This window comes from Ornithodoros turicata, chromosome 9, assembly GCF_037126465.1.
Source record: "Ornithodoros turicata isolate Travis chromosome 9, ASM3712646v1, whole genome shotgun sequence".
Lineage (NCBI taxonomy): Eukaryota > Metazoa > Arthropoda > Arachnida > Ixodida > Argasidae > Ornithodoros > Ornithodoros turicata.
Window position 1 is genome coordinate 40,478,801 of NC_088209.1, and position 27,432 is coordinate 40,506,232.

Consider the following 27,432-nt stretch of genomic DNA (forward strand, 5'->3'; position numbering starts at 1 on the left):
ATGCGTTTTGGCTTGGGCAGCTTGCCCAGGACAGAAGTTAGGAGTGCCCAATGTTTAAGGTGTGTTTCAAAATGTAATGTACCTTTTCTCAACAACGGCGAAGAACTTCATGATGATATTTGTGGGATTTCTTCTCAACTACATCACTTTGACTCTGAACTAAACAGAAGTAAAAATTTATCTGGAGTTTAGACAGAAAAAAATATTTTGTTTACTTGTGACTAACTGCAGAAGTGGCCTGTACTGGCGTTTCCGTTCATTTATATGATAGCAAGCAATTCTGTGATATATTTTTAGTTCAGCTTACTCGGGAAGGACTATATTACAATCCTGCAAAGTTTCATTATCCTAAGATAAGTAGCTCTAGAGAAAAGGTACACTGAAGTTGAGGAAATGACAGAATTTCCAATTTGAGAAAAATGAATTTTTATGTGCAGTTATCCACAAAGGACAGTTAAAATGCACCAGCAGAGTACTGCTCACTTCTGGCCTTTTTACTGGCCTCCCCAAAGCCTTTAAGATTTCTCTTGTTTCTGCGTTGTTCTTCGCTGTCTGCAGAGCTCCGGAACTCGGCCTAGCCTACTCTCTCTTTGTCCATTCTGCTTAGGGTAATGTTATAAAATATCACTGGGGCATATTCAGTATCGCGCATATAACACGGCCAGTAGTCAGTCCCTTCCCACAGGTTCGAAGCGCGTAGAAGAACCTCTCGTTCACCTCAAAAACGTTGGGTGCGGTAGCTTTCGACATTTGGTAAAGCTTAGAGAAGTCACACTCACTGCAGGACACATTTATAGTACAAGCCAGCCCACTTCGCTTTTGAATGTCATCGTCCCTTTATAAATTACTTCTCTTGCACCTGCTGCAGACAGCGGTGTCCTGTAGACATGCACGTAAAAGCTCGAAATCAATTAGACGATAGCCCGACATGACTGCGCCGTCCACATTGAAGGTTCGCCGTTCCTGCTTCTCGCTGTGCTTCTTCTGGACAAACCTGTTTCCTTTGAAAGTCCTTTTTTTTTTGTCCAACTCGTGGATGATCGTGGCATTCTTTGTACACTATCAACGCAGCACACAAAAACAAAAACAATCACGTTGAGAACCGAGCACGAACCACAAAGGAACATGGAAGTAGCTACAACAGCCATTATCCGGCAGGTTTGAACTAATATTTCAAAGAAATACCGACGCACGATCAAACCTCAGTTTAAATTGTGGTATTTAATTGCTAAGCAAAAAGTAGGAAAAGCAAAAACAATGACAGACAGAACGGCGCTTCAAACGTCACGCGGAGGCACGCAAAAACCATTTAGATGGGACGGAAACTCAAGTGAACAACACTGTGACTGGCCATCGCACTTGATCCAGTTAGAAAACGACGCACTTATCTCGCGCTTTACACAGGTAGAACGGTGCCCAAGTTCCCTCTTGAGTGTTGTTACTGTTTGTGTCGCAATTCTGCCAAGCAGATAGGTCTCTCGCCAACACAGTCTTGTGTACAGTGGCGTACACGACAACGTGGCGACGAGGATAGGACAGCTCCATGGCTACCACAAGACAGATGCCAGACGCCTTCTACGGAAAGAAGCTCCAAATACGCCGTGATTTTCATAGCCGGGAACAGCGTGAAGAAGAGAGCATTTCGGAGTTCTACAAGGAGCTAATGTCGCTTGCATCATTGCATGGGAACATTCACGATGGAGCTATACGCTCCGCTTTCATTAATGGACTCCGTGAAGAATGGGTCGCCATTGAACTTGAGGATATGAAGGGCGGTGATATAGACACATTTTACAAGAAGGCCATTGAATTGGAGGCTGAACCACGCCGTAGAAGAGAAATGAGTCAAGGTATTCCGGCGACACCTGAACCGTCACAAGAACAACAGGAGGCATCGCAAGAGCAAGGTAGAGTGACACGTTAAGAACACGGTATAGAACTATTAAGCGACCTTGCTGTACGAGGTGTTTATTTTTTTGCCTTACAACTACGAGAAGATTATGGTTACCTAAACTACAAGACGACTAAAATTTATTAGGTACCCCTTTAAATTGGGGAGTTCGGACAAAAGCGAGATAGCATAATGAGAGGTTGAAACGTTTAACAAATCCTGAAACACGCACGTGAGTTAAAATCTCCATCCCCGAATTTCGATACGCAAATGAGCCGAAACCGCAGCGACCGGGCGTAACACGGCAACGTGACACGGCAAGAACACGGTAAAACTATTAAGCGATCCTGCTATACTGGGTGTTAATTTTTATGCCTTACTTTTTCTATAGCGCAGGAGAAACACGGCAATGCTAAGCATAACGGACACGGCGGTTGCCTCTTGCAAAAGGTGTAGGGTCGTTGGGTTGGGTTATTTCACCTCCTTTGAGGTTGGGTCAGTTTGGGTGTGACAGATAGGGGGGTCTGGGGGGGGGGAGAGCGTTCGGTGAGAAAGGTGGCCGGTTTCGCACCGAGAAATCGTATGCGGTTACCGCTTCGGTGAAAATGCTATATGCCCCTTTGGCATAACTTGCGAAGTTGCAGTGTGACGCAGGATAGAGACATCTTGAACAACATACCACTCCGTGCTTATACTCGACAAAGGTTGGATTCTGGTGAATGATAATAGAAGCTTAACACCTCTTCAATACTAAAAAGACAACAACAAGAACAACAACAACAACGAAATGTTAATGAATGCTATACTAAAAAAAGGCTCCTCTTCAGAGTTGGTAAGTCCATATTCATTAAAAAAGAGTGCATGAGAAGTCCTGGAGGAGACGCTCATCTAATTTCCTGCGCTCTGCTTGACCTGTTTGTAGGCACTACTATCTTATACAAATACTATATCTACCATTACTGATGAAACATGTAATGATTATCATATCTGTATCTGCAGCATGCTGTTTTTGAATATACGTCTTGCTTGTCTCCTCTAACTTAGCACTACAACACGCAGACGCACCGACGGCGACTGGCACCTCGTAAGTTATTCTATTCTATTCTATTCTACTGGGTGTCCGGTGAGAAAGTGTCATTAAATTTCTAAAAATAGGTTTAACTTCAGAAAATTATGAAATTACTTGGAATACACACACACATACTTTTGCAGAAAATTATGAAATTACTTGACGCGAATGCAAACGGCCTGAATCTGTGGCAAAAGTATGTGTGTGTGCAGCCCAAGTAGTTTCATAATTTTCTGAAGTTAAACCTACTTTTAGACATTTAATGACACTTTCTCACCGAACACCCTGTATATATCTTTTCTAGTTACTCTATTCCATCTAGTTATTCACACATAAAGGCAGCAAAATGTTCCTAACCTTCTTTTCTTCGTTTATTTTGTGGAAGTAGAAAGTAAAACGGTAGCAGGTTATATAGCCACCCAATGCCCACAACCTCCAAATCCCCATACGCACCGAAGCGGATTCTGTGAGCTTTTGGTGCTAATGGGCAGGAGGGAAGAACGTTTTCACAATTACCCACCACTACCCATAACCATCGAAAGACGGGATGTATACAAGAGACGTACCTCCATGTCACCTGTCCGATGCGACGTCTTCAAGGGAAAGGAGGAAGATGATCTGTTTGTAGTGCACACAATGAAAAAAATCCTGGATGGTGCACTGTTTGCTGAGAATCCGGCGTAAATATCCCTAAAGTGGGCAAAAGTATTCTTCAGAGCGGCCACTCTGGCGACGCTCATGCAGGATCATATAGTTGTCTCGCGGCGAAGAACTGGAAATTTACAAAGGCTGGCGGTGCAGACCTCGAATCCATATTTCCCTGGCACCTGGATACTGGAACCCAGTGATAAGGGCAACTTCCAGATTTCAGAAATCCGAGGACACACACCCACACACACGCGCACACACACACACACACACACACACACACACACACACACACACACACACGAAGAAATGGTGATGCCTCGGTGCCGTGGAGTTGACAGTTCAGGTGATCAAAGCATGTTGGAGAGGAGGTTGACGTCAGTACCTCCCAAAAGTGACTGCGGCCTCGATACATACGAGTGGGACTGCTGGACCAGGGGCCCTGCGCCTTTTCTTTTCGAAGGTAAAAGTTTGGTGGCCGACCGCATGCCTCATATGTTGAAAGACATCGCGTTCCCGTTGGTATAGACGGGGCAGTCCATAAGTAGATGGTGTAAGTCAGTGCGCCAGTGCATTGTGGTACAAAGGTCTGACGGCGTGCGGCACAGCCGCTGCCTCATGGGGTAAATGCAACGAAGAAGGGATGCGTTTAGCGTCGTCTTAAAAAAAAAAAAAAAAAAACGAAAAAAGAAAAAGACGGCTCTCTTGGGATTTGCCGAGGGCAGTTGGGGTTTGTTTTCCCGAATAATGTGGATTCTATAGTCTGAAATCAATCGATTACTTGATAATTGATTACTGAAAATTGTAATTGAATTCCTCAAAAAAATTACTTTGCCAGAGAAGTAATCGATTACGTTAGAAATGATCAAAAAAGTAATTGATTACTAGTAACGCAATTACCCGTTACGTACAAGTCTGGATATATATGTTCATCTCAGCGCTGATCACGTCTTACATGCCATAGAAGGAGAGGGGATCAATACGCTTCCTTTCGTGTTGAGTGTTCTTCTTCTTTTTTTTTTTTTTTGCTACTCCCACTTTGAATGGTGTCTAGCAACGTTTGGTATCTCGTTCTTTGTACGAGCGAGCAGTTGCGGTTTACGGTGTGTTTTTCTATTTTTGGTCCTATAATGTGCAAATTAGCGGACTTTAGCGGGTTCGTTATTTTCCGTCGTTGTCGTACGAGCAGCGCGTGTTGTTCCGGTGGAAATTTAGTTGAATGAATCGTCCGCAGTGTTCACCAAGGTCAAGTCAACCAAGCATTATGGTGGGTTATGGTTTCCTAGACTGGGGGGTCTGGCTTAGCAGTGTGCTATCCACACATAGTCGCATTCTCATACGAGTAGTCTGACTGAATCAAAACAGCCGAAGTGCCTGTAATAGATGTATCTCGGTATGTGTTAGTAGACCGCCGCAGTAGTTAGTGGGACCGCCACTGTCTTTGTCTGACAAGCGGCTTTGGAACTGGTCAGGGTTCGGAGGATTTTCTTATGACGGAAAGACTGTCGCCACAAGTGACAACATTTCAGATTAAACTACAACCGTGTTGCTGATTGTGTTTCCTCAAATACGATGATGCTGTTTCTTGGTAAAATTGTCGTCGTGGCATGTAATGAACTTGTGTACCCTGGTGGCAAATGAGCTGGGGTACCACCCTGCCTATGTTGTCAACCAAAAGATGGCGCCGCAGTCGAGGAGGTAAACAGTCCCGTTACACCTATCCGCAAGCGTCGAAATAAAGTGATCGAAATCCCCGCTGCGAAATAAACTACCGGAAATTAACGTCATTTGACTATAAAATGCACAGTCGCGCGCGGGAAACTGCAAACAGCGGTCTTAAACACCAAACTTGGACTAGCCTAATGATAAACCAACCAACGTGGTGTTCCGTCCTGTCTGCTCCGCTAAGCCGGTCGCTAAACGAAAAAATCGTATCGAACGAAAAAAAAAAAAAAACAAATAAATCGCGGCCAAAAAAAAAATAATCATACAGCGACGGTGTATTATCTCCTTAACTCTGAGGAGTTCCGGACGACGATGACGAAATGGCGGATAGAATTTCAGTAGATTTACATGCTAGATGTTAGATTTACTCCAAACCGTGTGCACGTTTTACATACAACTGCACAACCCGTACTGGTGCTTGAGTAATATGAAACGTGGGTTTGGTTTTGGCGCTCGATCCGGGACCTGCCCGATTGTAGTGGCAATGTGATTATAGCGAATATTTTCAGCGATAAAATTTAAGAGACCCTAAATCTGATGCACTAAATCTGAGTGAGGCCAACAATGGCAAGCCGATCTCGTCACCACCACAACGAGCACCGGAGGAGGAGTGTCGTTGGGAGGAACCCGAGAGGTCTGCCTGCCTGATTTGGCGGCATGTTTCTCGGGAAGGGAAAGGTGGTGGAGAGGAGGAGAGGAAAGGGTGAAGTGGAAGACCGAGCGGAATCCGCTCGGGGGGAGGATAGCTGCGTCCATGGGCCGGCTTCAGGGGAACTGTGCCGGCATACGCCTATTACACATCTGAGGGAAACCCAGGAAAAACCCCAGACGGCACAGCCGGCCCGCGGACCGTAAACCCACGCATTTGATTGAAGTTCTACCGTTACTGTCGTCTGCAATGGTAATGTTTCCGCTTCTGCCGTTGAAAATTCAAATTAGAAATGCCCACAGTCATGGTATAAATCCTGGGGGCCAATGCTTAGCGGCTCTAGCTGAGCACACGGACGACGAGACCCTGCATAGTCGTTGCGTATGACATGGTCAGCGTAATATAGTAAGCCACTCGTTTGACAAGCGTATTACGGTGAAGATTCGCAACGCTGCGGGAAAATTACTTAAGGCGTCCCTCGCATACACAGCGCGTAATACAATAAGCGTAACCAGAGTTTAATTACAGAGTAACCAACACAGCAAAACTCATCGCAACAGCGTTCACTGAGACGACAGTACTCTGTGGCGTATGAGGACCGTCTCAAGAATTCTGAAGAGAATCGCATTTGGGAGACATGACCTCTTGTATCAGGGGGCGTCCACGGACGCCGTGGCGGACACAAGGAGGAGGTGGTGGTGATGGTGTGTGTATGTGTCACAAGGCTCGTATGTTCTTAACACTAAAAAGAGGGGACCGCGGATACGTTGAGTCCGAGCAATTGGATTCTCTTTTGTTAGCAATGCCCGTTTACGAGACTGGCCTCTGCCGAAAGTCGGACAGAGAGCAACGGAGCGCAGCTGTAACCACAGAGTGTCGTTTATGGCGCTCACGTTAATTGGTTTTCGGGATGCTCCGCTTCTTAGCGAGCGGCCCGTATATATATATATTTTTATGACAATGCTTCTGAGAATGCAAAAACGCGGGAAAAGGAAAAGTATCAAAGGAGCTCAGAAACAACGGGGGAGTTGGAAAGTAGCAGTGCAAGCGAAGTGTTGTGTGTCGAGATCGGGTCGTCGAAGTCTGGGACTTGGGGGCAGTCATCAAGGATCGAGTGTGTCAAGCGTTGCGCGTGTGTCGTCACCGCTGATCCCCGACACCGAGCATGACCTGATCAGCTGGCTCCGGCCGAGGCGCATTACTGCGGACTCTGTCGACTCCACCGACGACACAGCTATTTCAATCCTGTTCTGACAGATCTGATGTATAATACCCTCAACCCATATCTCCATGTGTAAAAGTTCAGTGAGCATGGAATAACTGCCTTTCTACCTATTGTTCCGATTTCACTCCTACCAAAACAGTGCTATATTTAATTGAATACCTCTATAGTATCTGACAATTGTTTTGATTAAGTCAATCTGTTGTGTTATGAAGGTTACACCTGTGGTCGGTCTCCAGTTCATTCCGCTCCCGCTTCTCCGGAAGTGCTCAAGGCACCAGTCGACCGTCCAAAACCTCAATCTTTTTTTTTTTTTTTTTTTTTTTGCACACACCGTTGGGACTCAGTGAGAGTAGGGCACGACCCTCGAACAATTAAGTACCGTTTCTCGGGTCGCTCGAAGGTCCTGCGTTCCCCTGATGTGTGCAACACAATCGCAGATAATGGAAGGTGATGTTGAAGACGGCAGTTCATGTGAGCAAAGCACGGCGGAGATACCGGTTGATGACGGAAACTCCCGAAGAGAGACCCTTATACATATGAGCGGGGCTGGAACACGGGCCCGCAGCACCTAGCCGAGGGTAAAAGGGGCTGTGGTCGACTGCACACTCATCACGTGCTGCAAGACCTTGCTTACCCACTGGTATGTAGACGCTGGTATGTAGACGGAGCAGTCCACACGCAGATGGGGTTGGTAGACGCACCAGTGCATGTGGTATTACGAAGGCCTGATGGCGCGCGGCCGAGCCTCTAGGTCATGGCTGTGGTAAACGGGGAGTAATTGCAGGTTCTACTCCCCTAGACTGCAATTACTCCCCATTTTAGTACCCCGACATTAAGTCCCGACATTTACTCCCCAGGACGGCAAATTGTGACTGAACTTCGCGAATGGTCTCCTAATGCAACAGTCTATACGTAGATATGTGCCCTAGGTCAATTTGATGGCAAAAGTCTGTATAACTCAGCAAACGTAGCAATTTTCCAGCAACACAGAGTAAGAAACAGTTAGCGCTTCCGTTTCTTCGCAAATTGTGCCCTATGTATGGCGCAAGATTTTATATCACTCGATATCACGGTTGACAATTGCTTCAAAATATTTTCATGCATGCACAGAAGTTATGTACCTGGAACTCTTACAACAGCGCGTGAAATGCAGTCTCCACTCTGTGACATTCATTTACTCCCGTGCATTTACTCCCGAAAGGAACTATTTTTTGTGGAAATGCATTTAGTCCCCAAAAGTAGTAAAATTACTCCTTTTTTCTTAGAGTGTACATGGACAATGATATTGAGTGCGAATGAGACAAAAGCACTTGCACGCGTGTCGTTACCTGTTCTAAATAATTTTAACGCTACGTACCTTATATGCTGTGCACACAAACCGACCGTTGATATTGATATTGAATTGACTGTTGAGATAATTTAGATGCAAATCATATTTTGTTCCAATGATGAGCTGCCACAAAAGCGAAGGTGAGCATCGTCGGTAACAGTATTATATAAGCACTGTTAGGTTTGTTATGGAACGCTATAATACTCGAGTTTCGTTTCAGGAAGAGTTCATACAAATACGGCGAATATATTAAAGTTGGACCAGTAGAGGTACCGGAAGACATCACGTACAAGATTGGCCACGAACATAAATCACTCTGCTTGATACTTAACTGTGAGGTGAGCGATCGTATGGTGTTTTTAGCACGTGATTACGCATGGCATATTTGATAAACGCAATAGTGGCCAGACTGTTGTTGCCTAATTTGCTCCTGGTACACGAGGGTTTTGCGTTTGTTTCGAAAGCCGCATTTGGGTAGTTCGTTCATATGTGAAAAATATGGCGCTTGAGTGATACAGGTGGTGGTCACGACGAGTTGAAGTTTAATGGCGCATGAAGTGGCGCATGGAAGACCTGCAGGCAGAGCCGTTGCGAGGCGAGTTTGCGCCCAGGGCAGGACAAACGTGAAACGCCCTCCCCCCACTCCTTCCTCCTCACTCATTGTGTCAGAAGCTTTGTGAACAAATAAAAGAAAACGTTTATTTGCACTGCCGAGGTCGCAAATTCAAATTCTCTTAATTCCCACCTTTATACTGTTCTACCAACCAGCCAGCGCCAGCTTTTCGACGCCCTCGCACGGGCGAAAAGAAAGACATGACGATGTATTGAAATGTCAACGTGTTAAACAGAGCAAATAATGAAGGAGTAAAATTACTGTCACACGAGCGTGTTCAAATATCAAGGAAAGTAGAATATAGATTGAGGTGATGAGGTCCACTCTTATTCACTGAGGTCCCTCAGTTCTAGACCTTTATGCCAGGCAAATATTTGATGGGGATGAGAGCCTGGTTGCATGAATTGTGGGTCCCCTAGGCCTCATGATTTTAAAGATGCAGATGTCAACACAGAGGATCTGTTTTTTCAAGGAATTCCCTAAACGCTACCGTAAAGGATCACACTTCGACGTGATTAAGATCAAAGATGTGTTCAGCCGCCTTGGATTCAAGGTCACGGTCAAAGATGATCTCGAAGCAAGCCAGATGGAGATGGAGTTAAAGAACGGTGATACTTTTTCATACTTCGATATACAGTTGTATCGTGCTGTGGCGAATTTCCGCATTTATCATCATTAATTAATCTGTTGTTGTTGTACCCTGACATCCGAGACCGCTCTCTTTCTCTGTCTGTACAGCAATAGTTCCTGGCTTAATTATCCCCGACAAAAGCGAAATGGTGCTGATGAGGTGGTGCATGACTGCAAAGTAAAACTCGAGAGAAACAGAAAAGAATTTGTCTGTACTCCTTGTTTCGGGTTATCGAATTTTCACGTAGCCAAGTAGAAGTAGTTTTGTGTGCCACATAGAACAAGGACTGACTAAGGAAGCTAGCTGTCGGTCGCCACTGCCCAAACTGTAACGCCGTACAACTATAGTCGAGGTCCCTGGAACATAGGACAGGGATACTACTTTAGCTAGCAATGAAGTGACAGTTTAGACTGCTTCAAATTGCGCTTAATTCGTCATGTGAGTGTCATGTTGCCTCTCCTAAGGGCAGGACGCGGCGTTATTTGCGGACGCTCCCAGGCTGCGCCCAACTGTCCTTGGCTAAGGGGTTTTCCCAGCGCTCCCCCCCCCCGTCACCCCCCAAAGACGGCCCCCAAATGGTGCAGAACGTCCAGAAAAGCTGCAAATATAAGAGTCCCCCCCACGGCATGCCCACATACCCTGGGACGAAAATCCTGGAAATACCCCCGCTTGGCTGACTTCCATCCACGTCACAACAGTTCCACTTGCGGTAGGCACTTCTGTGCGTATACAATGTATGTACGTGTAGTAGCAATCTCCTAGCCCATTTTAAGCATGAATAGCACGGCCCGAAAACCGCCACAGGAGCGATCCATTCGGAGCAGTGTTGTTGCTGTCGCATAACTTTGTAACGAGCTTTAACTCGTAGCTTTAGCTCATAGCATATAGCTTTGTAACTTTGTAGCGACAGCTTTGCAACACGGCCAAACTATCCTTGCATAATATAGGAAAGCATGGAACTGGAGATGAAATGTCAGACTGCACGCACCGGATGTGCTATAAGGCTAGTACCCCTTGCACGAAAATATATATGGTGGAGTGATCGAACGTCATGCCACATAAATCAAGCGACCGCTTTTATTCGTTCGGTCTCATAGAGCTGACTCTCTCGTCTACACCATTCACTGCAGTGGCCACGGACAGGAATAGAATCAACGACGACTGTTTGGTCTGTTTCGTGCTAAGTCACGGGAAGCGGGGAGAGATCAGCACAAGGGGTGGCTCCATCAAGTTGCGAGGACTGGTAGACCCTTTCATGGCCGAGGAAGCTGCACACTTTCGCAAAAAGCCAAAGATATTCTTCGTTCAGGTGATGTCGCTCTTTGTGGCGGCTCGTCATCGCTAATGTTTTCCTGCGTCCCGTGCAGGCGTGTCAGGTGATCGGAAATGATGAGAAGAATGCTGAGACCCCCGTGGAGTGGAGCTACGATATCCGCTCGCATCCCGAGCTATTTTTCGCCTTTGCGACACCACCAGGTTTGGTTTCTTTTTCTGAAAGTGTATCAGATCGAGTACTGCAGAAGGACCCATAGACAGTGATGGCCACTAACTATTTTTACAGTAGTTTAACTATAACTACTAACTACTTCGCGATGGAGTCGTTTAACTAGTAGTTCAACTACTTTTTGGGGGAGGTAGTTAGGATTACTTCTTTTACTACTGCCACTCTAAGAAAAAAAGTATGATTTTCTACCCATTTCGGTAGAGCTGCATTGCAACCACATTTCTACTCCAACCAGTTTTACCTTTTGGGTATAACTGCAGAGATACAAACTACAGGGTAGAAACTGTCGTTCTACCAACTTGGGTAGGAAATTCTACCATTTTCTCTTACAGCAAACGTGAGAGAGGGGGGAAGGGAAAGGGCCGCCGCCGCTTATACACGCGTGGTAGAAGTATGGTAGAAGTATGGTAGAAGAATGGTAGAAGTACTGTCCTGCTGCAACTTTGCGTAGGAAATTCTACCTTTTTTTCTTAGAGTGTGCAATGTATTTCGACTACATCTCTGCCTACTTAACGTTGTCCATCAACACCAATTGTCCCATTGTATAGTGTTCCTGGACACTTAAATATGAATCACAAGCATTAATAAAAGTGAACATTTAGTACACATGCACGGCACGATTGCTCTCAGTTGTCATCAAACAAGTGGCTCAAGGTAAAAGTCGGAAGCACAATCGTGCCGTAAAGCTTGCGGCAAAATCGGAAGTAGTTGGTGCCTGCGAGTAACCTAACTACTCTAGTTAGCTACGCGAAATAGTAGTTTAACTAGTCGTTGCACACTACATTTCTGCAAGTAGCTGATAATTAATTTTTAACTACAATCAGGTAGTTTGACTACATGTACTGCATTTATCAATATCAATGCATCAATCCATAGACATATGAGACTTGAAGAACGAATTCCACAAGGATGATTTTCGGTTTCGGAAAAAGTCTAAGGTTACTGACTCAATAATTACTGCGCCAAGTGATATGTCTCAAACACTATCCCACTCACATGTTTGGTTCTGTCTTGTGCATTCCCTACATAGCGGCTTTGTTCTTGAGGTTTAGACGCGTGTCACTAATGATCCAAAGAGATGATACATAAAGCTGTTACAAATTAAGTGACCATCGAAGTGAGCCCGGATTAGATTGAAAGTATTGGATTGAAATGTATCCGCGTGATACTGAAGATGTACGCTCACCCGCGGTCATTACATTTGTATGAAAAGATGGTAAAATCTCACGTTACGGACGTTTTTACTTTTCAGCGTACAGACTTTCTCAGGAGCTTTATACCAGCCACTGTTGTCCAATAACAGCCGTTAAAGGAACAGCAGTGCAAGGGATGACACATTTCGACGCCATTTTGGGTTTACTGCGTGTCCCTAATGGACGACTGCAGAAACTCCCAGAGAGCTTATAGGGTCGCTTTGAACTATCGGAAGTTGCTGTTAACAAAGGGGGACAAGCTCTTTCGGTTCCTTCTTTGTCGGTCGATTGTTTGATAAATGTGATAAAATGCAATAAAAAACAGAAAGAAAGAAATGTTAGCGAAAACGAAACTTGAAGGACGGTTAATTCCAGTAATCTCCCAGGATGCAACGCGTGTGGAAGGAGCACTGGGATTTTCTGAAATCGTCTATTATGGCTTCTCCATAAGACCGCCGGCGAAAAAAAAAAAAAACAGATCCCTGAGGAGCACGGTTTTATCCGCATTTAATCAGGGGCGGATCCAGACCCTCGGTTTGGTAGGGGCGGTGTCTTTGCCTGAGCGCGTAGTGGGGGAGGGGAGAGAGGGAAATCCAATGTATAAACTGACATTTTTTTTCGGGGGGGGGGGGCCATCGCTTCCCCCCTTGGATCCGCCACTGCATTTAGTGCGCATGGATTTCAAAACGTTATATTTCGACTCGCACCTGGGAGGCACAGACGCTGTGTCGCCGTCAGCGTAACGCACATCACATATCATGATAAGCGAGAGATTGGTGGTTAAATAGTGATACCGTGTTTTTAAACACGGTATCTCACGAAGCAATCGAGCGTTCTCCTCGATTTCCTTGTTTCGAGAACGGGAATTTCCAAATCGGGGATTTCGCGACCGATCCACCCAAGGGGACCCTGCAGCCGGGGCGGTAAGAGAGCCGGTTACTACCTTTTCAAACCTCTTTTTTTCTTCCTTTTCTAAGAGTGCACATCACATATTACGATAAGCGACATGTCACAGCTCCCATGTGCAGGGTACTTTTCAACTTGCACTCTCGAACATGTCTTCGTTCCTCTACCTCCAGGCTTTCTTTCATATCGGGTGCCAAAAGAGGGATCCATCTACATCCAAACGCTGTGCAACATGTTCGACAACAGCATCACGTTTGAAGACTCATCTCCTGATCTAGAAACCATGATGAATGGCGTGGCCCGAGACATCTCGCGCGAGTTCGAAAGCAAGTGTAGCGACAAAAGCCTCGACAAGAAGAAACAAATACCCTGCACCTTTTCTACTTTGACCAATAAGGTGTTTTTTTCGAAGCGTCCACAGTCTAGCAATATATCTGGAACGTCCTCGTAGTCCAGGGAAGGGTGCAGGTGCGACATTGTACTTTCATTGTTCCGCTCTTGTGTACTCTATGCAATGATACCAGTAAGAAAATTGATAGACTGGTTTGTAAAAGAATAAAGGTGGAGATGTAAAGAATAAATATGTTGATCCGCATACGTCTCCTCTGCTCAATCGCGGCATGCGAAATCTTTTCGGGATACAAGAACGTTTACTAACGAGTAATAAAGACATACGCTAGTGATACCACGAATACAAGTAGTATAGTCACGAGGCATGTAACGCGACAGCTATGAATTACAGTGGCGGCAAAAAAAAAAAAAAAAAAATCATTCAGCGACGGTATATTATCTCCTTAACTCTGAGGAACTCCGTTACGACGATGACGACAATGACGGATAGAATTTGAGTAGATTTACATGCTAGATGTTAGATTTACTCCAAACCATGTGCACGTTTTACAATTTACAAAAGTAGAAATGCCCGGTCATGATGTAAATCCTGGGGGCCAACCAATGCTTAGCGGCTCTAGCTGACCACACGGATGACCACATGGATGACCACACCCTGCATAGTCGTTGCATATGACATGGTCAGCGTAATCTAGTAGGCCATTCGTTTGACAAGTGTATTTCGGTGAAGAGTCGCAACGCTGCGGGAAAATTACTGTACTTAAGGTGTCCCTCGCATACACAGCGCGTAATACAATAAGCGTAACCAGAGTTTAATTACAGAGTAACCAACACAGCAAAACTCATCACAACAGCGTTCACTGAGACGACAGTACTCTGTGGCGTGTGAGGACTGTCTCAAGAATTCTGAAGGGAATCGCATTTGGGAGACATGACCTCTTGTACCAGGGGGCGTCCACGGACGCCGTGGCGGACACAAGGAGGAGGTGATGGTGATGGTGGTGGTGGTGGTGGTGGTGTGTGTATGTGTCACAAAGCTCATATGTTCTTCACACTAAAAAGAGGGGACCGCGAATACGCTGGGTCCGAGCAATTGGATTCTCTTTTGATAGCAATGCCCGTTTACAGGTCTGGCCTCTGCCGAAAGTCGGACATAGAGTAACGCAGCGCAGCTGTAACCGCAGACTGTCGTTTATGGCGCTCACGTTAATTGGTTTTGGGGATGCTCCGCTTCCTAGAGAGCGGCCCGTATATATATTGATGGCAATGCTTCTGAGAATGCAAAAACGCGGGAAAAGGAAAAGCATGGGAGGACATCACAGACAATGGGGGAGTTGGAAAGCAGCAGTGCAAGTGAACTGTTGTGTGTCGAGATGGGGTCGACGGAGTGTGGGACTAGGACAGTCACCAAAGATCGAGTGTGCCAAGTGTTGTGTGTATGTGGTCACCGCTAATCCCCGACACCGAGCATCACCTCATCAGCTGGCTCCGCCCGAGACGCATTACTTCGGACTCTGGCGACTCCACCGACACAGCTATATCAATCCTGTCCTGACAGATCTGATGTATAATACCCTCAACCCATATCTCCATGTGTTAAAGTTCAGTAACCATGGAATGACTGCCCTTCTACCTATTGTTCCGATTTCACTCCTACCAAAATAGTGCTGTTTAATTGAATACCTCTATAGTATATGACAATTGTTTTGATTAAGTAAATCTGCTGTGTTATGAAGGTTACACCTGTGGTCGGTCTCCAGTTCATTCTGCTCCCGCTTCTCCAGAAGTGCTCAAGGCACCAGTCGACCGTCCAAAACCTCAATCTTTTTTTTCTTTTCTTTTTTTTGCACACACAGTTGGGACTCAGTGAGAGTAGGGCACGACCCTCCAACAATTAAGTACCGTTTCTCGGGTCGCTCGAAGGTCCTGCGTCCCCCTGCTGTGTGCAACACGATCGCACATAATGGAAGATGATGTTGAAGACGGCAGTTCAGGTGAGCAAAGCACGGCGGAGATGCCGGTTGATGACGGAAACTCCCGAAAAGAGACCCTTATACATATGAGCGGGGCTGGAACACGGGCCCGCAGCACCTAGCCGAGGGTAAAAGGGGCTGTGGTCGACTGCACACTCATCACGTGCTGCAAGACCTTGCTTACCCACTGGTATGTAGACGCTGGTATGTAGACGGAGCAGTCCACACACAGATGGGGTTGGTAGACGCACCAGTGCGTGTGGTATTACGAAGGTCTGACGGCGCGCGACCGAGCCTCTGGCTCATGACTCTCGTAAACGTATCGTTCAACCGCATGCGGTGAGGAAACGATGCGTAGTGTAGCGGAAGGTCTAGGGGAGGCGACAGTGAATGCGTTATTGCGATCCCAATTAAGGCTTCTGAGGGATGGTTGGCATTGGCAATTCCGTGGGACTGCCTGCCTGTAGCACTAGTTGATCCTGCTCTTCGTTTTTTTTCGTCGAGGGCGGTATTATTTTTGAAATGGTGATGTGGGCAAGCTTTCGCTTGTCCCATCCTACAGCTGGCAATACGGCAGTAGGTTTCGATTTCAACCAAATGATTTCTGCCATCGCGTCCTTTACACACGCACCATACCTGCGCACGGTCAAGAGCGAAATAATATATCGTCCAATATTCGGAATGCTTCCATTCTCCTCCATTGCGACAATAATAGTACAGGGAGGCTCTCTCCGGTCAACCATATTTTTCCTCGCAGCGCAGTTGGCTATCAGCCACCTCTTTCCAGCACCTCATGTTCGAGGACTGGAACGCACGATGTCTCTGATCAGCAAGGTTGCTCACGTGTCCGGATTTTAAAGGAAGTTTATCATCGCAAGTAGGTGTGTATCGACGCTGTCGTGATGTTACGAACCTCTCCGCACCCTGTCGCTTTTTAAGTGCAGGGCATTGCTGCTTCCTCTAAAGAGCCATTCTATAGGAGTGAGATCCCCGAACTCATTCGCATGTATTGCCGTTTGATTTCACCGTGTCATTTCACCGTGTGATACGAAACGAATGTCGTTCAGTGGAAATGACATTCAATTTGCCGTGTGAGTGGGGTATGAAACGCGGTCACACAACCAGGACCGGCAAGACGGTGAGGCAGCCGGGGATGGCGCCCGGGGTCCCGGGCGACTTTAGGGGGGCCCGCGGAACCAAAGACCTGTCGTAATCATATAAAATCATTGTAAAAGAATAAAGGTGGAGATGTAAAGAATAAATATGTTGATCCGGATATGTCTCCTCTGCACAATCGCGGCATGCGAACCTTTTCGGGATATACAAGAACATTTACTAACGAGTAATAAAGAGATACGCTAGAGATACCACGAATACAAATAGTATAGTCACGAGGCATGTAACGCGACAGCTATGAATTACAGTGGCGGCAAAAAAAAAAAAAATCATTCAGCGACTGTATATTATCTCTTTAGCTCTGAGGAGTTCCGGGACGACGATGACGTCAATGGCGGATATCGGCGGATATCGGATATGGCGGAATTGGGCTGTGTTATCGAGACGTCAGGAGAGGCCTCGTAATTTCTCTCGCCGGCCCCGCATACGACAATAGAAGAAATTTTGCTTACGAGTGAATAGCGCGTATTCAGAAAAATTTGTAGAAACGTGTCTCTATGATACCCTGCTCGGCTACGTTCTAAGAAAAAAAAAGAAAGTAATACGGGGAGTAATTGCAGCTTCTACTCCCCTAGACTGCAATAACTACCCATCTTAGTACCCCGACATTTAGTCCCGACATTTACTCACCAGGACGGCAAATTGTGACTGAACTTCGCAAAAGGTCTCCTAATGCAACAGTCTACGTAGATATGTGCTCTAGGTCAATTTGATGGCAAAAGCCTGTATAACTCAGCAAACGTAGCAATTTTCCAGCCGCACAGAGTAATAAACAGTTAGCGCTTCCATTTCTTCGCAAATTGTGCCCTATATGTATGGCGCAAGATTTTATATCACTCGATATATCACGTTGCTTCAAATATTTTGCAAAAAATGCGACAGTTGCTTCAAAATATTTTCATGCATGCAGACGAATTATGTACCTGGGACTCTTACAACAGCGCGTGAAATGCAGTCTCCACTCTGTGACATTCATTTACTTCCGTGCATTTACTCCCGAAAGGGACTATTTTTTGTGGCAATGCATTTAGTCCCCAAAAGTAGTAAAATTACTCCTTTTTTCTTAGAGTGTACATGGACAAGGATATTGTGTGCGAATGAGAGAAAAGCACTTGCGCGCTTGTTGTTAACGGTTCTAAATAATTTTAACGCTACGTACCTATGTATGCTACGTACCTTATATGCTGTGCACACAAACCGACCGTTGATATTGATATTGAATTGACCGTAATATTGCCGTACAGTAGCGTAGAGATGGTGGGCCAGTCGATGGAAACACATGACGGGAAGACTAAGTGCGAAACGTAACAGACAAGAGGAGCTCAAAAAGTTCACAGGACAAGCCAAGTCCCGCCTCCTTGTGCTTTGTACTTAGACGGGTAGAAATCTGCACCTTAGTAGAATATAGGTAGGGTTCCACACTTTCAGTTTTTGTTTTCGGGCGGATTTGTCGTATGTTTTTCGGCCTTTATTTATGTTCGTGTAATTGGCGGTTTTCGCCGATTTTACCGCCGAAACGGATTACCCTGCAGTTATCGGCGTATATGAATCGAAAAAGTAATTTTAAAACTGTGTGTATTTCAGCTGAGCCTTAAAACCAAAGACCAATACAAAATTAGACCCAGTGAGATATCACAAAAGGAACACTTTATTGCTCCACAGCAAAGTGGTGGTACCTAAATTGTGAAAGCAGAGGTCGTTTAAGCATATTGCAACGGTTAATAGCCCCTACCTTTTCCGCAGACATTCATTTCTATTCGGTGTTAGAGAGAGAGTAGTAGAAAACACACACTTGTTACAAACGTATTGGCGTCCTATACTTGTTCACAAACATGGACGTCATGAGGCGTTCGAATCATAGTAGTCACGAGTTGTCAGTATTGTTCCATTCCGCTATCACACCGTATGAAGCACCCTAATCATAATCAATAAAATAAAGTGGGGTTGGTGTTGATACGATAATTCTCAACTAGGTAATTTTAATCCATTAACGATAACAGTGTGCTGTTGAAGTGGTTTTGAATGACAACAGTGATACAGCATTACCTGGACGAAGAAAAGCTTGGGCTTATCTTTGAGGCTTCTCCAGGAAGATGCCACGAAATATCCTGTGAGCATATTCATAGTAAACTTTTGGTCGCCTTCGACAAGCATGTCTCCATTCTTGTCAGGCGTTAAGAGCAGACAAACAAAACAGTCGGACCATGCGTTGTCACGCCATGTAGATGCGGCAAGTTTAACGTAATATTAGCGTTGGACTGTGCCATCTACTGATGTATTGTTGGATACAGGGCAGGTTGGACGTGTTATATGGTAGTGTATTCAAAGTGTACCTTCAGTGAGTATCTTCTGAATCGTTGCTGCTGTTGGACTAGAATGCACGGTGCAGTTGAAACCAAGGTATTGGAAGGCAGGCCTCACATTTCTTGCGTCCTCTGTGCACGAGGAACGTCCAGGTAACGGGGATTTGTTGATACCGGACAGGTGAAGAGCGTTGAACTTGTATATGAGATATCTCATTTATCTATATATCATATGCAAGTTCAACGCTCTTCACCCGTCCGGTATCAACAAATCACAAGGCACCCCAGAAACACTTCACAAATAAAATATGCTTTTCCCTTCTATCTCCATTATCATCAGTTATGTTCTGCATGGCCACTGCTTTCTGCTTTCTTTATTGCATGCCACAACTTTGTATTACAAATACTTAACAAAAGAAAACCTTTGCTCGTTCCGGAATTTTCCCCACGTAACCACTAACCTCCTTATCTTTCGCTATGCTTGCCAATTCTTGCCTGTTGTCCCGTTTCGTCCACGTGTTCATGAAGCTCCCATCTTTCTGTAACCGGTCTGGAGCCTAGATCACTACGTTCACATAATCCCCTCCACACCCTAACAAGGTGGCCATTCACTTCGGCCGTAGAAGCCTGTACGGACCCTTTCTTCCCTCCGGGCTGTTGACCCACAATTCGCATGAACCTTTAAACACATCACACTCACCCTTTAAATACCATGCCAATGATGAGGACGGTGCCCAGAAGAAGAACAGTCTCTGTTCGAAATATCGGCGGCTTCTGTCCTCAGGCAACTCCCTTCCTACTCCAGTGTCAATGTCTGCCTGAAAACAACATGTTTTGTCGCCCTTGTTAGGCCTAGTAACGACAGCAATCACAGGCAAATAGTGAGAAAACGTAACGAATTGCCAAAAATTTGCATTTTATGACATAGTTTTATTTATGTACGCACCTTTGCCCTTTCCCGAGCGGATTCCGCTCGGTCTTCCACTTCACCCTTTCCTCTCCTCCTCTTCACCACCTTTCCCTTCCCTAGAAACATGCCGCCTAATCAGGCAGGCAGACCTCTCGGAACCTCTCGGTTCCTCCCAATGACACTCCTCCTCCTCCCCTCCTCCTCGGGAAAAGAACCGGACGAATGAGACAGCATCAGGTAAGGGCCCACAGTTGCGGCACCCTTCACAAGAACAGTCACCAACACCAACGGAACAAATGGCTTTGACGATAGTGAAACTGCAAAAGATAAGTGAAACTTCTAAAAAGTAAAGAAGGATGCCATTTCCATAGTGAGTGTCAAAAAAAGGGGACAAACTCGTAAGTGACAGCGTTGTGGTCCAAGGTAAAGATATATGAATATATGCGCCTTTGTAACGGTGAATCACCTCATCCCATAATCATTTATGTTGTTGCTCTGCCACTCAAGCAACTCTACGGTGACGACCGAATGTCGCGTCAGGAACCTTATCTCGCTCCGATAAGGCATTTGCATCTTTGAGCACGTCCTGCCGCAGTTCCAGTGAAGACGTTTACCTCTGTTCTAGCGGCGTAAATACACTTTGTAACTGGTGTACATTTTAAAATGTAGAATTCATTTATCATCTAACGTTGGTACCATATCATCTAACCGACAAGATAAGGTATATTGACAACATCTCTCAAAGAGTGCTATGAAGAAGTGCTGTGTTGCCGTCCTACACTTGACAATGGAGGGTTTCATATAGGAAGTTCTTACTTACGTCACATTGTGAAGCGCAAAAGGACGCTCTTCCGCTTCCTAATCCACCAGTGAAGTATGTGTCCTTACACCAACGAATTACACCAATGAATTACGTCCTTTTGCGCTTCACCGAGACCAGCCGCGACAAAATATGTAAACCGAGACCAATTAATTATAGCAAGAAACGACCTGCTTTGGTGGCAAATTTTTTTTCTTAAATGTGTCCACTGAAGGTCCCAAAAAGGGGTAATACCCATTTGGACGCCGATGGCGCTCTGCTTTAGAAGCTGTTTTATTTTACGCAACACATTCGAATTTTTATTTAAATAATAAGCGCCTCCCACTCATTCACACAGTGCGCCGCTTGTATAGGCGGTGTCGGACAGATACTTGTAAAAAAGAAAGTTCGTCGATTGGTGCACCTGTTTTTTAGCGTGGGGCTTTAACAGAAACACCCGGTATATAGTCCCCAGAAGGCTGTCATTGCCCATTTCTTTTTTTCTTTTTGAGAGTAACTGTACTCTCCAAGAAGGGAGTGACATATGTGGAAAGAAAAAGGAGCTAAAGTACACCCTTTTTTCAAGAGCGTAGAGAACTAATGTTCTGTCATCGATACCGACAACAACACCAACCCGGATCCTTTCGATCCTCCTCAAACGAAAGGTTTGGACCTTCAATACACTTATGTAGTTGGATTGCTTGTGTTATGTCACGTTAGTTTGTTTGATTGTCACTTTCTTACTGTTATGTTCGTCAAAATGTTAGTTTCGCACTTCATGATGACTTGAAGTATTTATGCAGGAGTAGGGCGGAATGGACAACATCACGTGGTTTGTACACTTCGGTTGAACGCATTACTAGGTAAAACGGCGAAACGTTGTCCTTTTGTGAACTGTCACACTGTTCTTCTCACAATTTCCCGCTGGGTGGTGTGTGAAAAGAGGGAGAGAAAGCCAGAGGAAGATTAAAGGTATATATTGTAAGGCAGCAGGCAATCTGTTATTATTGGCAGCGACGTTTCAAAGCTTATGCCTCAATGTTTCTTCCGAAAGACACCCACACTGCAAACCTTATCCGCGCCAAAAAAAAAACAAAAAAGAAACACAAAATATTTTTAATCGTGACTGGAATTACGGCGAAAAGACGCAGGGCGACGACTGGTGGTAAACATGCTCCTATTCGTCGAGCAACAGCAGTGTAATACCCCTGTCACACGGGCATTTTCGATCCTGCTCGACCGAACCTGCTTGAACCCAATGCAGATCGGATGGTGCTACACGGCCACTTCCAAGCAGGATCGAACTTTGATCCTGCTTGACTCAAGACAGTTCCCATAACAGGATTGAGAATTTCAAGACGGCTCGACGGCCGCCATTTGCATCCTCGACCCCGGTGAACTGTCATAACTTAAGACGGACATGCGCGCGAAGCTACAAATGATGCTTACATCGGTATACGATAAATTACCACTAATATCGCTCTTATATAGGAAACACGAAATTAATGAGTCCCGTTTATTCATCTGCACAAGTCAACCATTCAATGCGCATTGAAAGTGGCCGTGTAGCAGCGTCAAAACTCGAGCGTGCTCGGGAAGTTCGATGCAGATCGGATTCGAGAAGGGTCGAAATGCCCGTGTGACAGGGGTATTACATGTCCAGGCTGTCGTATGAGCTCGCAGTATAAAATTGCATGGCTGCTGCTGCTTTGCAGTGCTTATAAACAATGGATGCACAACTGCTTCATTTGGTCCGAAGAGTCGTACGCCTCGGAAAGACTGGACCCCCGTCCTCTAGACCTAGGGAAGCTCATCGTCGGAGAACGGCCAACGGATCTTAGACAGCGCGCGACAGCTGCTTTAATGTCATTTCTTGTGGACATTGCGGCACCTCTAACTTTTTAGACTTACCGGTTTTCTTTACCTTCCAGTGCTCTGGAGTAGCCGGCCCCCGTGTTTGGTGGGAGCTATATACTACTATCTTCATATTTTTCTTTTTAATTCCAACTCCAGTCGTACGCGAGACAATCCCGTTCTGAGCTAAACACCAACCTGGGCTAAATGCACCTGCAGTGTTTTCTTCCTCTTCATTCTCCCTAACCTAACCCGAGCAACGGGAAATAGCGAGACCACGAGATCGAGACTGAGTAAAGTATACGGTCAGCATGTGTGATAACACGATAAGAACACTTCCAAAACCAATGTTTATTATCGAACACGCTTTTATGCAGTGCGTCACATCCCCATTTTTTTTCTTTATCTTATCACATCGCATCACGCAGTGGTTCTCACCTCATCAGGCAGGCGAGGAAATGGAGACAACTGCATGAAAGCTTGTACACCAATAAAGAGTAGTTTTAATGTATCTATATTTTTGTCTCTAACACCCCCCCCCCAAAAAAAAAGGAAAGAAAAGGAAAAAGAGCAAAGAAGAAGGAAGAGCATCCCCAAGACATCAGTGACAGTTACAACATGTACCCTACTTGCGTCACTGTCCACACTGTACTCGCGCCATCCGTTGCCATGTTGCCCTGTATGTTGCCAGCGAAACTACTCCAAAGATGTCTTAACCCACCCAGAGTTCATTCTTGCTTATAAAGATGATGGAGTATCAGTGCTTTCGTCCACCAGTTATGTTTCACAATGCAGCCGTGCCATGGAAACCACAGGGCCTGACAAAGGGGCGGCAGGACACAGGGCTGTAAGGAAAAACGACCCTGATTACCCTCTGAATAGAGGTGTGTGCATCATCATCGATGTTAGAGTGAGTCCACAGACTTTCGATACCCTACTTCTTTACATTCCATTCTTTCGCTGCACAGAACTCGTGACAAAGCTTTTCATCCGAAACATGTGTACAATGCAAGAGCTACAACAAACTAAAAAAAATAATATTTTATATCCCGTTAAAAATTACCCTCTCTAAAAGACTACGCGAAATACTAATGCTCATTACGTGCTTCTACAAATTTTTCAAATAAATAACAGAGCAGGATAGTTTCGGATTCTTCAATGGCGCGTGACGTCTCCGGGAACTCTGACATATCTGTGCCCTAGCAACAGCGTCTTCCCACCTTCGCTCTCCGCCCTACGTTGGAAGACGGCCAGCGCCAGTGAAAGCCCGGCAGATGCGCCGTATTCGTGACGTCACACCCGCAGGTTGGCGACTAAAGAGTTCCATTCGGAGAATCGCTATAGACACCCGAAACGGTAAAATACATTTTAAAAAATTCCTGGCGGTTTCATGGCAGAAACTTATCTCAACGCACTATACAGGGTGTTCAAAATTAAGCTTTCACTGGCACTTTATAAATAGGCGAACAAAAGAAAACTGGTGCTATTTTTTCTGTTCCTTGAGTAAGAAACAGGTGTTACATAATTAGCAGCACCTGTTTCTTACACAAGTAGCGTAAAGTTATCATCCGGTTTCCTGTCATCGCTGTGTTTGCGTAGCGCTCGTGAAAGCTTAATTTTGAACACCCTGTATTTCTACGACACACACGTACGGTTTGCGAAGACGCGTCAGCGTGACACTTAAACTTGCGATTCCAAGTTCCACGACACAAATTTATGATCGTAACTTATGTATGCTTGTGGTTCCTCCTTTTCCAGAACCCTACACCCGTTACGATACCGGGGTCTCGCAGAGGACAGATAGCCATTGGAAAACGTCGTGACAGCTCACTTGTGGACAAGCTGCAAAAGACATTTGAGCAGTGGGGATTCCAGGTGAAAGTTTATGTTGACCCTGCGACAGAGGAGTTGTTTAAAATCCTGAAAAAAGGTACGTCCGTTGACTTGCCCGTAAATATATGAACTCATGTGTCTTTGTAGGTAGCTGCTAGCCACACATATTTTTTTTTATTTCGTGTTAGCGCCGCGAAGCAACTGTGGCTATGAGCGGCGCATAGATGTGGACAGATGGAGAGAAGACAGCAGGAAAGAGTGGGAGACTGAGGGGGGGGGGCGGGGAGTTAGTATACATCTGAGCTCGCTGTGTAACGACAAGCGCACTCGCCCACCCCTCTGAAGGAGTGAACTCGCCCGCTTCCGACCCGATCGCGTGTTCGGTAAACTTTTGTCGCCCTGTGTATAGAAGTCTCAGGACAGAACGTCTTGTGCTTTCAGAAGCGAAGGACAACTGGGACATTGTGGCCTGTTGTTTCCTGACATTTGTGCACCCGATGACAGGTGACCTGTGCACCCAGGACGGCTCCGTGAGCAAAAAAGACCTCACGGAAACTTTTGACGGAGCAAATGCTTCCAACCTCTTGGGCAAACCCAAGCTCTTCTTCATCCACGTGAGTATACCACCGAAGCTATAGTCAAGGACAGCATAAGTCGTGCTTGCACTTGACCCGGCTCCCACACAAGAATCGCTCCGCGCGCGCGAATGTAGTGTTGCGCAGCCAACTGGGGGACTGGGGAGAGAGAGCGAGAGAGAGGGCACTAGATCGAAAAGCGGAGGCGTCGTGCAAAAGCTCGTAGCCAATCGCAGGAGCCTTACATGGATGAGTGGGCGGTCCCAACTGTAGGACTTGTTGTCACGGACTTATGTTCGGAATATTTCCCTGGACTTCTTACGTCACAAGGCTGCCACGAAAGAGCAGTCTTGGCACGGGTCATGACTATGTATTTGTTTCTTGTACCAGTGTGACCGTGCGTGTTCCTACAGTAATCTGACCATTGTTATTCTGTCTGTTGGTAGACGTCGAAGAGAAGCCGAGAAATGAGCGTATGCAGCGGATTCAGTGACACGACGTCGAGAAATACATTGCCGGTCGAGAGTGATTTCTTCATCTGCATCTCGGGACAGCAAACAGGTCAGAATCTCCTAAAATGACCGTTCGATAAATGGTGTCTCCAGTTGCTACACTTTGTTGACATGCAATTACCAGATAAGGTTTCACTATCGCCTATCCCAGTGCAGTTCAGATTACATTTGTTTTGGTTTCGCAGAAGGCAAGGAGTCTACCGACGCATTCATTGAACATTTCTGCAAAGTATTCGACAAGTCTGCCAAGACCATGAAACAACAGGAGTTTATAGCGTTACTCCAAGCAGTCAACAGGGAACTTCTCAATGCTGCAGTCGACAGGAGTGATATTCGGTTGCCTTCCCACATATCAAGCCTCACGAGGCAGTTGTACTTCCACAGGGTGTCTGAACAGTCCGGATCCTCAACGAGAGTTCCAGGGACTGAGGAGACCAAGAAAGAGGCAACCATGCACGGAACCCTGAAAGGAAGCCAGAAACAGAGCTTTTATAGATGACGTCGACACGTGTGCAGCCCTGCTCTTCCTGAACTAGATATGGAATCCATCTGCAAAGGCTCAATGCGTTAAATATCGATATAATAGATTCGCCTGTATTGAGTATACAGTGTCATTGCCTTGACGTCGAGCATGCGACAACCATGCTTTTTCTATGATCCTGAATGGCACGAATAAATACGTGTACATTGAGAATTGTTATTGAATAAAATAAGGATTGATAGCGGTGCTGTGTTACCAGTACTCTGTTAGATTGCCATATGAAGGACCATGCACCCTCAAGGACCAGCACCCACATTTTTTTAACCATGTACCTTGTTGTTCCTTGTTTCTTTGGCTGTTCCTTGTGGATCAGTGAGTGACTATATTTATTTAATGTACATTCCGAAGACTTGAAAGGAATGGAATTATCACACACAAACGTCCATTCCTCGTTATGGAATTAAAATGGAACTGGCGACCCCATTTTGCAACCCTGGATGAAACACATGGAACAGCGCCGTTGGAGGCATGCTGAATGTACGGTGAGTAGTTCCTCCGAGAACTCGCTAGGCGGTGACGCTCCACGCTCAGCAGTCAACGACTTGGCATATCACGACGCCACACTGAAATCCCCACACGCCACTGTCACCTCCACAGCGTCACTCCGTCTCACGCTTCGGGACGGTACTCCTCGGGCATCCACCAGCGGCACTTCCTGAGCCACACGCTCCAGTACCGGTAGCGGCACTGTCGCCCTCTCACCCACGCCATTTCGGCACACTCCTAGGACCGCTTGACTCCTAGGTCAGCGCTTGACCGCGCCATTCCTTCCGCTGCTGCCCATTTCTGAGCAAGACTCAAGTCTAGCCGTCACTGTTTCGCCCCTCTTTCTCCTCTTCGCGTGTCGACGTGAACCTTAAGCGCTAGTTCTACACCACTCCACGTCTTTGTGTGTGTGTGTGGGGGGGGGGGGGAGTGATGTGGCGATATGTGGACTACGATGAAGACGTGCCTCCGCTGCAGCGCGCCTCTGCGCCTGGCAGCCACTTCTACCGGCACAGTCCTAGCTTGAGGGCACGCACATCTTACCGCTGGGACATTCCATCATCGCCGGACAGGACTGGTGTAGCGGAACACCACCTCGTCTACAAATCAATCAATCATGTCCTTTGGCTGAAGGTGCATCAAAATGTCGCAGCAATTTTTCCTACTCGCCTTCTTAGTCTTGAAGGAAATATAAGGCAAGTCAGCTGATGTGCATGTACCTGGGTTCGGGGAAGA

At 46.0% G+C, this 27,432-nt stretch overlaps 1 protein-coding gene and 1 long non-coding RNA gene across 2 annotated transcripts; one reads left to right on the top strand and one right to left on the bottom strand.

Moving 5' to 3' along the window:
• Positions 1–1,346: 1,346 nt before the first annotated feature.
• Positions 1,347–26,397, top strand: LOC135369493 (uncharacterized). Its single transcript, XM_064603077.1, has 13 exons — positions 1,347–1,907; positions 2,936–2,975; positions 8,758–8,875; positions 9,623–9,758; positions 10,912–11,090; positions 11,149–11,257; positions 13,558–13,831; positions 15,592–15,601; positions 23,082–23,660; positions 24,509–24,680; positions 25,025–25,197; positions 25,605–25,719; positions 25,856–26,397. Exons 1-13 carry the CDS (start codon positions 1,544–1,546, stop codon positions 26,167–26,169), a joined length of 2,583 nt encoding a protein of 860 aa, XP_064459147.1. The 5' UTR covers positions 1,347–1,543; the 3' UTR covers positions 26,170–26,397.
• On the bottom strand, positions 18,608–20,645 carry LOC135368953 (uncharacterized). The gene is made up of 3 exons (XR_010414910.1): positions 20,134–20,645; positions 19,888–20,005; positions 18,608–19,319 (listed from the first exon to the last, which is right to left on the bottom strand). It is a non-coding gene; the product is annotated as an uncharacterized LOC135368953 (long non-coding RNA).
• Positions 26,398–27,432: the final 1,035 nt, after the last annotated feature.